The sequence below is a fragment of the Pristiophorus japonicus genome, chromosome 10, assembly GCF_044704955.1.
Source record: "Pristiophorus japonicus isolate sPriJap1 chromosome 10, sPriJap1.hap1, whole genome shotgun sequence".
NCBI classification, from domain to species: domain Eukaryota; kingdom Metazoa; phylum Chordata; class Chondrichthyes; family Pristiophoridae; genus Pristiophorus; species Pristiophorus japonicus.
This window is the reverse complement of record NC_091986.1, coordinates 47,602,201-47,614,729: the sequence shown is the minus strand read 5'-3', so window position 1 is coordinate 47,614,729 and position 12,529 is coordinate 47,602,201. Positions and strand designations below refer to the sequence as shown.

Sequence of the window (12,529 nt, the reverse complement as noted above, 5' to 3'; positions counted from 1 at the left end):
TAAGTTTGTTTGGAGTAAGTTTTCGCTGCCGAAACTTGCAAAACAGGCCTAAGTGCTGGACACAACCCCTTTTGAAAAAAAATACCTGAACCAAAATGAACCTAAACTAACTCACTAGAACTGGAGCAAACTAAGTGCCGAAAATTGCGATTTCTAAGATACTCCAAACTAAACTAGTTGCTCCAAGAAAATTGGAGCAACTCCACCTGAAACTTGGGCCCTCAGTGTGTGCCTGAATTTGCAATATGGTATCATGCTTCTTTTTGGAATCTATGGGATTTGTCAACTTTAACAATGAACATTTTCATTTTGAAATAAAATGCACTTGTTTAAATTTCGTTGATAGAGATGAATGATATTTGGCCCATGGCCTTCTAGACAAGGAATATGAATCATGTTCATCAGCCTTTATTTGCTACAGGTCTTTCTTTCTCACTCATTCAAGCACAGGAGTTACCTGGGTACAGTTAAATAATTGATTTACTAAACCAAACAGATGGTTTAATTGAGGCAAGATCAACACAGCCAGCAAGAACAGACAGTCATAGTCATAAAACTGACATCTTCTTAAAAAAGCAAGTTACAAATATGATATAAAAAAAAATCTACATTATCTGACTTGTATACATAAATTAAAACAAGTAAACTAACTTATGCCTAATGAGTTGTGACCAAAAGTTTTTCTGTCAATTTCAAATCTTAATATTTGGCTTTACTGTTTCTTTCACGGGTAACAGCATGAATAAATTGCTTTGAACGAAGGTTTAACGTCTCCTCCGAAAGATGGCACCTCTGACAGTGCAACACTCTCTCAGTACTGCATGGGAGTGTCGACCTGGATTATGTGCTCAAGCCTCTGGAATGGGACTTCTGACTCAGAGGTGAAAATGCTGCCATTGAGTCACAGCTGACACCTTAAATCTATGTTTGATAGGCTATAAATCTGGGGATTAATATTAACCTAGCCCACGTGGAGGGAAACTGACGGTATTGGACTGACCCCCTGTTTTACATCCCGCCTGGTTTTACTTTCCATTGAGTGGGCGGCCAATCGGATGGCGTCAGTTTCCCACCAGACGGTTAGGTTAAAATGACCTTCCTTATCTTTGATACTACAGGTGCAGCGCCTAAAATCCAGAATCCTCGAGACCGAGGCAATTCTGGATTCCGGGTTTTTCAATTTGTTTTCTGATATAATTAATCCAGAAACAATTGAGTCCAGGTTCGGGTATTTCCGGATTTCAGAACATCAGAAAGGGTGAGGGCAGGATTGGGGGATTCCCGCCGAAGTGTTGTTCGGGCTGTCCGGCCCTGCCGAGGAGGAGGTCGTCGGGTGGGGCCAGTGAGGAGGCCCCGAGGTAAGGGCAGCGGTGGCGAGGCCCCGAGGTCAGCAGGGTCATCGGGTCCAGATTCCGGAACATTTTATGGATTCCGAATGACCCTGCCACCGATTGGTCCGGAGTCTAGATTGCAGAACATTCTGGATTCCGGAACTCCGGAATCTCAACACTGCACCTGCACATTCCTCGGTTACTGACAAATCAGCTTCAACAGGTGAAAGCATTTTTAAAGGTATTTTACGTCTTTTGAGTAGGTTCTTTCTCCTCCTTGCTAAATATTTTATTGGTAGCTATTTGCTGACTCGAGTGGTAATTCTCTGCTTGTCTGGTAAATTCAAATTAGTTCTTTTAAAATGAATTTTCCGACACAATCAAATGCAAAAGTGACTTACATTTTGCATCCGTGATACTCAACATGATAGACACACACATACTTGATGCAAAACTTAATTCTATAGGTAAATGTAGCCTCTGCAAATACCTGTTTTTCAGTTGCTGTTGAAAACTTGCCAATCAGAGGATTTGTGATGGTAATTATATACTTCAATGTCCTTAACTGGTTACCATTCGCTTCTTTCTTCCATGGTCCACTGACAATACCTAGAGAAACAGAAGTTTCTCTTTTACATTAAAAGTCAATGAGCTACCATTTTATTTTTTAAAATCTACTCATATAATTTTACAAATACTGAAAAATCTCAAATTAAAATTTGAACATCGACCAGAACACTTTAGTTTTTCTTGTTGTGGGGAACACATATAAAAGGAAGAACTTGCATTTATATAGCCTCAGGACACCCCAAAGGGCTTTGCAGCCAATGAAGTACTTTTAAAATATAAAGTGTAGCCACTGCTATAATGTAGGAATAAACACATCTAACTCCATCTACAATGTGTAGTTTTCAAGAAGAAAAAAGAAAGTAAGAGCACCGAACTCTCAAACAGAATAGACAAAATAATTGAGAGAGAGACGTGGGAGCGAAAGCCACATTTCTGAAACACTTTGCTTCAGCGCAGTCTGGAGATATCGAAAGAGTTAAAAGTTGAAGATTGAAGTTTGGATTAAAACAGAGGATGTTTGGATCGAAACCGGATCGACAATATGGAACCAGTTAGCCATTCAAATGTGTCTATCTGATCACCTGTGTGTTTATAGTACTTCATGGTGGGAGTCGATTTAGGGCAGTGAGACTTGACTTCAGGATAAATGAGTAGCTAGTCATTTATCTATATGTTAACTATTTGTACGGCAGCGAGGAAGATCGAGAAGAGGGTTGGGGCGATGACGCAGCCCTGCTTGACCCCGGTCCGCATGTGGATTGGGTCTGTGATGGATCCGTTGGTAAGGATCACGGCCTGCATGTCGTCGTGGAGCAGGTGGAGTATAGTGACGTACTTTTAGGGGCATCCGAAATTGAGGAGGGCGCTCCATAGTCCCTCGCGGTTGACGGTGTCAAATACCTTTGTAAGGTCGAAGAAGGCCATGTTCCCTGCATTTTTCCTGCAGCTGTCGCGCTGCAAAAATCTTGTCCGTTGTGCCCCGGAGGGGACGAAATCCACAGTGCGACTCTGGGTAGAGCTCCTCGGCCACGGGGAGAAGACGGTTGAGGAGGACTCTAGCGACGACTTTCCCAGTGGCTGATAGCAGTCGGACTTGTCCCCTTTCTTAAAGTTGGTCACCATCACTGCATCTCTAAGATCTCCCGGCATGCTCTCCTCTATCCAGATGAGAGAGAACTAAACCATAGAACCAGTGGGAAGCTGTTCAACCTTCGCCGTATCCAGGCCAGGTCCAAGACCACCCCAACCTCTGTCATCAAGCTACAGTACGCGGACGACGCCTGCATCTATGCACACACAGAGGCTGAACTCCAGGATATAGTCAACATATTTACCGAGGTGTATGAAAGCATGGGCCTTACGCTAAACATCAGTAAGACAAAGGTCCTCCATCAGCCTGTCCTCGCCGCACAGCACTGCCTCCCCCTAGTCATCAAGATCCATGGCGCGGCCCTGGACATCGTGGACCACTTCCCTTATCTCGGGAGCCTCTCGTCAACATTGACGACGAGATCCAACACCGCCTTCAATGCGCCAGTGCAGCCTTCGGCCGCCTGAGGAAAAGAGTGTTTGAAGACCAGGCCCTCAAAACTGTCATCAAGCTCATGGTCTACAGGGCTGTAGTAATACCCACCCTCCTGTATGGCTCAGAGACATGGACTATGTACAGTAGACACCTGAAGTCACTGGAGAAATACCACCAGCGATGTCTTCGCAAGATCCTACAAATCACCTGGAAGGACAGATGCACAAACATTAGCGTCCTTGTCCAGGCCAACATCCCCAGCATTGAAGCATTGACCACACTTGATCAGCTCTGCTGGGCAGGCCACATAGTTCACATGCCAGACAGAGACTCCCAAAGCAAGCGTTCTACTCGTAACTCGTCCACGGCAAATGAGCCAAAGGCGGGCAGAGGAAACGTTACAAGGACACCCTCAAAGCCTCCCTGATAAAGTGCGACATCCCCACCGACACCTGGGAGTCCCTGGCCAAAGACCGCCCTAAGTGGAGGAAGTGCATCTGGGAGGATGCTGAGCACCTCGAGTATCGTCGCCGATAGCATGCAGAAATCAAGCGCAGGCAGCGGAAGAAGCGTGCGGCAAACCAGGTTCCCTGCCCACCCTTTCCCTCAATGACTATCTGTCCCACCTGTGACAGAAACTGTGGTTCTCGTATTGGACTGTACAGCCACCTAAGAACTCATGTTAAGAGTGGAAGCAAGTTTTCCTCGATTCCGAGGGATGCCTATGATGATGATGATGATGAATTATTTGTATGTAACATTGATACTATCTATGCATGGAATTAAAGAAACTCCTCTTTCTGATTACTATGCGAGGAAATTATCTGATTTGTGTACAGTAATTCATGACATGTCTGTGTTAAATATCTGTATGTACTATGCAAGGAAACCAGAGTTCAAAGGCTTTTTTGGCATAAAGATGAGAGGGAAGACTGTTTGAAACACACATTAGACAGTGGTAACTCGGAAGGTGTGTGTGTCACAAGCAGCCATGGAAACCGCAACAAGCAGAAAGCTGCCTTTGTGAAGTGTCTCAGTAATTTTCATACTTGGTTTGTATAGCATGAATGTCTAAATAAAAGACCTGATCCTGCCATTTACTACAACGGAGTGTCTGTGTAATTCGACGTTTAAAGCAACGAAGCGAAAAGAACAAGAAAGCTGTCCAACAAAAGACACACATTTATATCACACCTGTCATATCCTCAGAATACTGCAAAGCATTTCACAGCCAAATGAACTACCTCTGAATTGTTGTTGTTCTGCAAATGCGGCAGTCAATTTGTTCAAACTGCAGTGAGGTGAATGATCAGGTAACCAATATTTCCTGAATATTGCACGCAATATAAAGTAAATGGTACATTTTGAAAGAGGGTGCAGAAACAAAGACCTGGGTGCCGAAATTCATGTCCGCAAGAAAGCTGGCGCACCTCCCAACCTTTTGGGGCCATTACCGGCGAAAATATTTCAGCCGGCCCCCGATCGAAATTCATCCAAAATCTTTTTTTAATTGGGGATTTTTATACTGTGTTGACGAGCAGCTGCAAACTCCACTTTGCAGTGGTGTGGTTGTCTAGATTGAAGTGGGATCACCATGGAGAACGAGCCAGCTGCTCCCTGGCTTCTTAAAGGTCAGGGTTTGAAGCTAGGCCCTGAGGAGGGAAGGAGTTTACTTTCAGGATGGCTGGTGCTAGAGGAGCAAGGAGGGCAAGCCACTTTACCGCTGCCAAGCTGGAGACCCTCATGCAGGGTGTCGAGGGCAGGACAAGACTGCTGTATCCCGACGTGGCGAGTCCAACTCGTGAGGTGTTAAGCAATGCATGGAGGGAGATTGCAGGGGAGGTCTCAGGCGCCTCCATTCATAACAGGACTCCCACGCAGTGCAGAAAACGATTCCAAAATATCATCCGTCTTATGAAAGTGAGTACCTCTTCCACCAACTGCTGACCTTGCATCTGCGAGCCTCTCCTTCAACATTCGCTTATTTCCCGTTCTCACTGTTCAGTCATAGGCGCAGACATCTCAAGTCGCAGCAGTGAGGACATTGAGGGGTCAAGCTCCGCTGAGAGCATCCAGAGCACTCCATCATTTGGGGATGCAACTGATGAGGAAGAGGAGGACACCGATGGTACCAACGCATCATTGCTTCCACTCACACGCGCCAACTCAGATACTGGGAGTGCACAGTCTGATATAGATGAGTAGTACAGGGGTCTGCACTGGGTGTTGCACCAGGGACTAGCGGGCTGTACCATGGCGACAGGGCTAGACAACCTCAGGTGTCATCTCTCCGGGGGGGGGGGAGGGGGGCAACTCGGCACGGGAGTTCTGCCGAGGAGGACTCAGATGATGTCATCGATGTAATGGCATACGAAAAAAGAGTGAAGGCCAATCATTCACAGATGTTGGGGACACTGACAAGGGTGCGAGAGAGGCTGTCGGAAGTGGTCAGGAGTGTGGAGGAGTCCACCTACCGCATAGTCTACAGCTCTGCGCACACCATGGAGCCCATCATTGCCAGTGTGTAGGCGATGGTGGACTCCCAGAGTGATCGTGCGGATCCAGCTGTGATGCCGCAACCTACAGGTGATGTGGCAGTTGCCAGTGCACAGGCGCGAAGGAACTAGCACATCGGTGCTGGATTGGAGAGGATGGCCATGGCCCTGGAAGCTCAGAATACTCTTATACTCTCTGGGTACCAGGCCACGGAGCGTCAAACTGCTGCCATGTTTGCTGGCTTTGAGACTCTGGCTGCTCTCATGCAGTCTCAGCTCGATACCACCCAACACCTCAGTGTTGCCTTCACAGCTGGGTCCACCATGGGCTACGGGGGACCTCCCTGTGTCGCACCAGATCACCGACCTCATCTTCCTCAGCTTCATGGTGATGGTAATGCGCAACCCCCAGTGAGTGACTTAGGATCCTCGGACCAGGATCCTGATGATGCGCTCCCTCAGGATCCTGGCACCAGACCTGGCACTCCCCCAGTGCTTCCACGCATGGCCTCGCCCGAGCCAAGCCAAACTGAACCCTCCCAGAAGTGTGCTGACCAGTCTGCACCCGGCCCTTCCAGGCCCAAGATGATCGAGGGAGTCCGACAAGGACATCTGTATCTCCGACACAACAACCACAGCAGCCTTCCCAGACCCATGATGCAGCCACACGGGACACTTAGGTGTAGCATTAGGATAGGCACGTGTAAGAGGTGTTATAAGGAGATGCACAAGGGTAAAAAATGATGTTTTTGTATTAGTTTATGGTACTGTTTATTGTTCTGTTGTGTTTTTGCATTGACTTGCATCATTTGATAAATTTTTATTTTTTGCACATATATCTGGGCAGATGTTGCAATTCTGTGTGAAGGCACTCATTGGGATAGCCATGGAAATAGTATCTGAAGGGTCTTGTGTGGATGAGATTGTGTGAATCGAGCAGCAATCAGACGCTCTGCACCTGCCTTGCAGGGTTACAATGGCGACGACACCTCCTGGCTGGGTGGTCACGTGATCCTCCTCCTCCTGCGCCTCCTCCTCATCAGGTGATACTGCTGGCTCGACCTCCAGTGGTTGGCCCTTCATGAGGGCCAGGTTGTGCAGCATGCAGCAGACTACCACGAATATGGAGACCTGTTCAGGACAGTACTGCAAGGCACCACCAGAGCGGTCCAGGCAACGGAACCTCTGTTTGAGGATCCCGATGCAGTGCTCGATGATGCACCTGGTGCCAGAATGAGCGTCATTGTAGGCATCCTGGGGGTTCCGAAGTGGAGTCACAGCCAAGTGGACAGGGGATATCCCTTGTCGCCAAGCAGCCATCCACAATCTTGATTTGGTCCGGTGAAGAGGGCGGGCACACTGGTCTGGCACAGGATGAAGGAATCATGGCTGCTGCCTGGATACCTGGCATCAACTTCCAGGATCCTTTCCTGATGGTCACACTCCAGCTGCACATTCAGGGAGTGGAATCCCTTCCTATTGAAGAGTTCGGGATGGTGTTGTGGTGCCCTCAGGCCAACATGTGTGCAGTCAATGGCCCCCTGCACCCTGGGGAACCCTGCAATCCGGGAAAATCCAACCTACCGCTCCACCTGCTTCTCCCTGGTCATCGGGAAGGAAATATAGTCCACATTTCTCCTATACCGTGCATAGGTGACCTGCCGGATGGAGCGATGGTCAGAGAACTGTGAGATGTTGCCGATGTCTGCAGTCACAGACTGGAAAGACCCTGTAGCATAAAAGTTCAGAGCTATGGTGACCTTGGTCTCAATGGTCAATGCGGTCCTGGGCCTTGTGTGAGGCTCTAGATCTTGGCGCAGGACATTGCAGAGCTCCCTCAGTACGTCCTTTCTAAATCTGAGCCTTCGCAAGCATTGCTCATCACTGAGCTCCAGGAAGGAGAATTGACGTCTGTAGCCCCATTTGACGATAGGGCCTCCTTCCCCCAGGTCTGTGCTGGCCACCTCCCATGGCAGCTGGATGATCGCCTTCTCCCTGTTCCTCCTGATGTTTGGGAGCCTTTGCAGGCTGTTGCTGGCAAGGCTCCTGGCCCAGTATGTGTTGCGGGGGTCAACCCTCCTGACGCCATCTCCCTCTTGGCCACCCTCTCTACGTGGAGGTATGCACCCATCGGCAGGCCCTTCTGGATGTTGGGCAGCCATGGCTGCCGCCTCCCTTGCCCGCTGTCTCGCTACACGTTGCTGATGGTGCCGCCTTCTCCTGTGTGCCGCCCTGCATCTGACAAGGTGTACAAGGCGTTCCCTGCCAGCACTGATCCCATTCTGTGTGCAGGCCTCTGGAGCACAGAATGAGGCCTACAGGCCTCCACTAATCAGTCAGAGCTAAAAGTCCTGAAAACGCTCCCAAAAGTGATAAACACGACTCGTCAGGTTAACCAAATGCACAAAAGCACCAGCAAAAGTTTGCGCCAAAAATACCCCCGATCGCGGGAATCCTCCGTTCTCCTCCTCCAGCGGTGTTGAGTAGCACGGCAAAGTGTACCGGCCCAAAAAGCTGGCAGGGACACTGTCCAAAATAAACCTCACTTTTTAATACCTGAATATGAGCGATGTGGCCACGTAGCAGCAGTGCGCACCCTGATGGCATCACCATGGCCGCAAGCCCCTTATCACGGCGGAAGTCGGCGGGTTGCGGCGGAAATCCTCACCACTGAAAAACATCCCCCGCTGAATAGGCGTCACAGCGGCAATCGACCGGAACGTGGCGGCCAATCGACCGGAACGCAGCGGCCAATCGACCGGAACGTGGCGGCCAATCGACCGGAACGTGGCGGCCAATCGACCGGAATGCAGCGGCCAATCGACCGGAACGTGGCGGCCAATCGACCGGAACGTGGCGGCCAATCGACCGGAACGTGGCGGCCAATCGACCGGAACGCGGCGGCCAATCGACCGGAACGTGGCGGCAATCGACCGGAACGCAGCGGCCAATCGACCGGAACGTGGCGGCCAATCGACCGGAACGTGGCGGCAATCGACCGGAACGCAGCGGCCAATCGACCGGAACGTGGCGGCCAATCGACCGGAACGTGGCGGCCAATCGACCGGAACGTGGCGGCCAATCGACCGGAACGAGGCGGCCAATCGACCGGAACGCGGCGGCCAATCGACCGGAACGCGGCGGCCAATCGACCGGAACGCGGCGGCCAATCGACCGGAACGCGGCGGCCAATCGACCGGAACGTGGCGGCCAATCGACCGGAACGTGGCGGCCAATCGACCGGAACGTGGCGGCCAATCGACCGGAACGCGGCGGCCAATCGACCGGAACGCAGCGGCCAATCAATTTTGCAGAATGGCCGCCGAAAACCCGCGGTAGCGGTGCTTCCCGGGACCCTGAATTTCGGCCCCCTGGGGTTTACATACATAAATCTTTGAAGGTGGCAGGCCAAGTTGATAAGGCTGTTAAAAAAGCATACAGGATCCTTGGCTTAATAAACAGAAGCATAGAAGCAAGACAGACAGTTATGCTAAACCTTTATAAATCACTGGTTAGGCCTCAAGCTGGAGTATTGTGTTCAATTCTGGGCACCACACTTTAGGAAGGATGTCAAGGCCTTGTCGAGGGTGCAGAGGAGATTTACCAGACGGTTCCAGGGATGAGGGACTTTAGTTCTGTGAACAGACTGGAGAAGCTGGGGTTGTTCTCCTTCGAGCAGAGAAGGTTAAGAGGAGATTTAATGGAGGCGTTCAAAACTATGAAGAGTTTTGTTAGAGTAAATAAGGAGAAACTGTTTCCAGTGGCAGGAGGGTCAGGAACCAGAGGACACAGATTTAAGGTAATTGGCAAAAGAACCAGAGGGGAGATGAGGAGATTTTATTTACGCAGCGTGTTGTTGTGATCTGGAATGCGCTGCCTGAAAGGGCGGTGGAAGCAGATTCAATATTAATTTTCAAAATGTAATTGGATAAAAACTTGAAGGGGCAAAATTTGCCGGGCTATGGGGAAAGAGCAGGAGCATGGGACTAATTGGAGAGCTCTTTCAAAGAGCCGGCACAGGCACGATGGGCCAAATGGCTTTCTTCTGTGCTGTATCTGCTGTATCAAATTTACTTTTTTTTGTCTTATAATATTCCTGTGAAGCGCTTTGGGATGTTTTATTATATTAATGCACTATACAAATACAAGTTGTTGCTGTTGTATCAGTCTATGATTCTAAAACAACTTATATTTATATAGCATCTTTAATGTAATAAAATATCCCAAGGCGCTTTGCAGGAATGTTATCAAAAAATTAAATTTGATAATGAACATTTAAGGAAATGTTAGGACAAATGTCCAAAAGATTGATCAAAGAGGTAGGTTTCAAGGAGCGTCTTAAAGGAGGAAAGAGAAATGGAGAGGTGGAGAGGTTTAGGCAGGGAATTCCAGAGCTCAGGACCGAGGAAGCTGAAGACATGACACCAATGGTGGAGCATTTAAAATGGTGGATGTTCAAAAGGCAGAATAGGCAGAGCGCAGAGGTCTAGGGGGATTATAGTGCCGGAGGAGATTACAGAGATAAAGAGGGGCGAGGCCATGGAAGGATTTGAAAACGAGGATGAAAATGTTAAAATGGAGGCGTTGCTTAACTGGGAACCAATGTAGGTCAGCGAGCACAGGGGAGATGGTTGAGCAAGGCTTGGTGCGAGTTAGCACACGGCGACAGAGTTTTAGATGACTTCAAGTTTATGGACGGTAGAACATGGGAAGCCCATGGGAGAAGTGCGTTGGAATAGTCAAGTCTAGAGTTGATAAGAGCATGGATGAGGTTTTCTGCAGCAGATAAGTTGAGGTAGGGTGGAGACGGGCGATGAATATATATGTTTGAAGTCTTGTACTACTGCATGACAGTATAAATTCATCCAGTAGTGCCATGGTTACATTTTTGCATAATGGAAATCTACCGTAGATGGGTGAGATTCTGTTAAGGTGATACTGCTATGCAGGTTTCCTAGAATACTGAAGCACTTTTACCAGTAAAAACATTATCAAGGTGAAGTGGTAGTTTGTTAAAGCTGCAATGTATTTAATAATAGCCTGCTGGCCTTATTCATCTGTGTTTCAGATGTGAGGAAAAAGGGTATACAAACAGATAATCTTTGTATATGGTGAGACAGGGAATGATACATTTGCTAGACTGAAGTTAGGACAAAGTTAGTTGAGTATAAATGTAGGTAGTGTAGCCACTGTCTGTTAGCACAGAACAGATTCAGAGAGCACTACTATACTTCTACCCTCACTTAATGAAGAATGTCATTTTCAGATGTTACCTGTAATTTTTCTTGCATTAACAAATTTCTGTATAAACTGAGAGTCAGTGAACAGAAGCTCAAACATCTTGTCCGCATTCATGTTGAATACCCGGTTAATGTAAAGTTTACCCTGAAGGTCACTGTAAGAGGTCTTCTCTCCAGCTGCAAAGAACCACATTAAATTCACTTAAGAATTATCCAATGTAAAGGTTTTTTTAAATCTATTGTATAAAAAGTAGTTTATATAGTGTGCCACACTATATTTTATACCACAGCCATATTAAAAGTCTTACATATAGCGCACACTTCCTTTAAGTATAGCACTTAATACTTGTAATATTTCTATTATAATGACAATCTTACTTATTCATTTTATTTACCTCCAACTACTCCAGGCAGCCCACTGTTGGCTACTTTCCCCTAAAACTTGTTCTCCAAGGCAGGTGATGCATTTCCCTGCTTACCTCAGACCTCCCAACTCCACCTTCAAGCAAACTGGTGCCATGGCCAGGAACATTGCTTTACTTTGAGCGGAGGTGGGATCTTGGTAAAAGTGCTCCCATGTTAACTGGACCCTGGCTCAATGGGAAAATCCCTTATTTAAATGGGAAGCAGCAAATGGCAAACAACACAGACTTTTCCAGTGACTGTTGGAAATGTCCTTTAGTATTTTAACAGTTAAATGGAAGGGAGCGGGATTCTTTTTCGCCCATCTTTCTCTCTATCCTGAGTGCTCTTCTTTCCCTCGCCTCCCCCCCCACCCCCTGCCCTGCCCCCACTATCCAGCAACCCCCATTGGATCTAGACATATGAAAATCAAATGAAGACAGCACCCTCTGCAGTAAATAGCACACTATCAAGATATACACACACACACACAAATAATTGCCTCCCGGGCAATGTACTGGATGAAGGAAAATACAGCTGAACCCATAGATTTGAAGAACTGAAGCCCAATATAAAATTAAGAATCAACATTCATTTCCCCGCTCCGCCCCCCCCCCCCACCCCACCCACCCCATTGTGTTTTAATTCAATCTCCAATACATTTTTCATACCTTCATCAGACACGTCGGCTGTGTCTGTCCTCTCTGTGGGAAGGCCTTCATTGCCATTAAGGTCTAAACAAGATGAAGATGACTTGGTGCCAACTCTGCTGTTTTGCCTTTCAGAGGTAGCAAGAGAATGACTTATTTCCTGATTCTCACCTCTGGCTTCGTCTCTGGGGGACTGAGCAAAGATTTAATGCTCTTTAGCAACACAAAACTCTCATTGATTGCCACTGAAATCCCCTTGAAAGAATAACTTGAATTAAGACATAACCATGCAAACACGCTTCGATATCCAAACATT

General features: G+C 47.8%; 1 protein-coding gene across 1 annotated transcript in view; it reads right to left on the bottom strand.

Moving 5' to 3' along the window:
* The window catches only part of gramd1c (GRAM domain containing 1c), a 125,970-nt gene that overhangs the window by 63,370 nt on the left and 50,071 nt on the right, over positions 1–12,529 (bottom strand). Inside the window, exons 4-6 of the mRNA XM_070891420.1 lie at positions 12,235–12,406; positions 11,195–11,338; positions 1,822–1,940 (exon numbers count right to left, since the gene is read on the bottom strand). Of these exons, the coding sequence (XP_070747521.1) occupies positions 1,822–1,940; positions 11,195–11,338; positions 12,235–12,406 (435 nt within the window). The remainder of the gene's footprint in view (positions 1–1,821; positions 1,941–11,194; positions 11,339–12,234; positions 12,407–12,529) is intronic.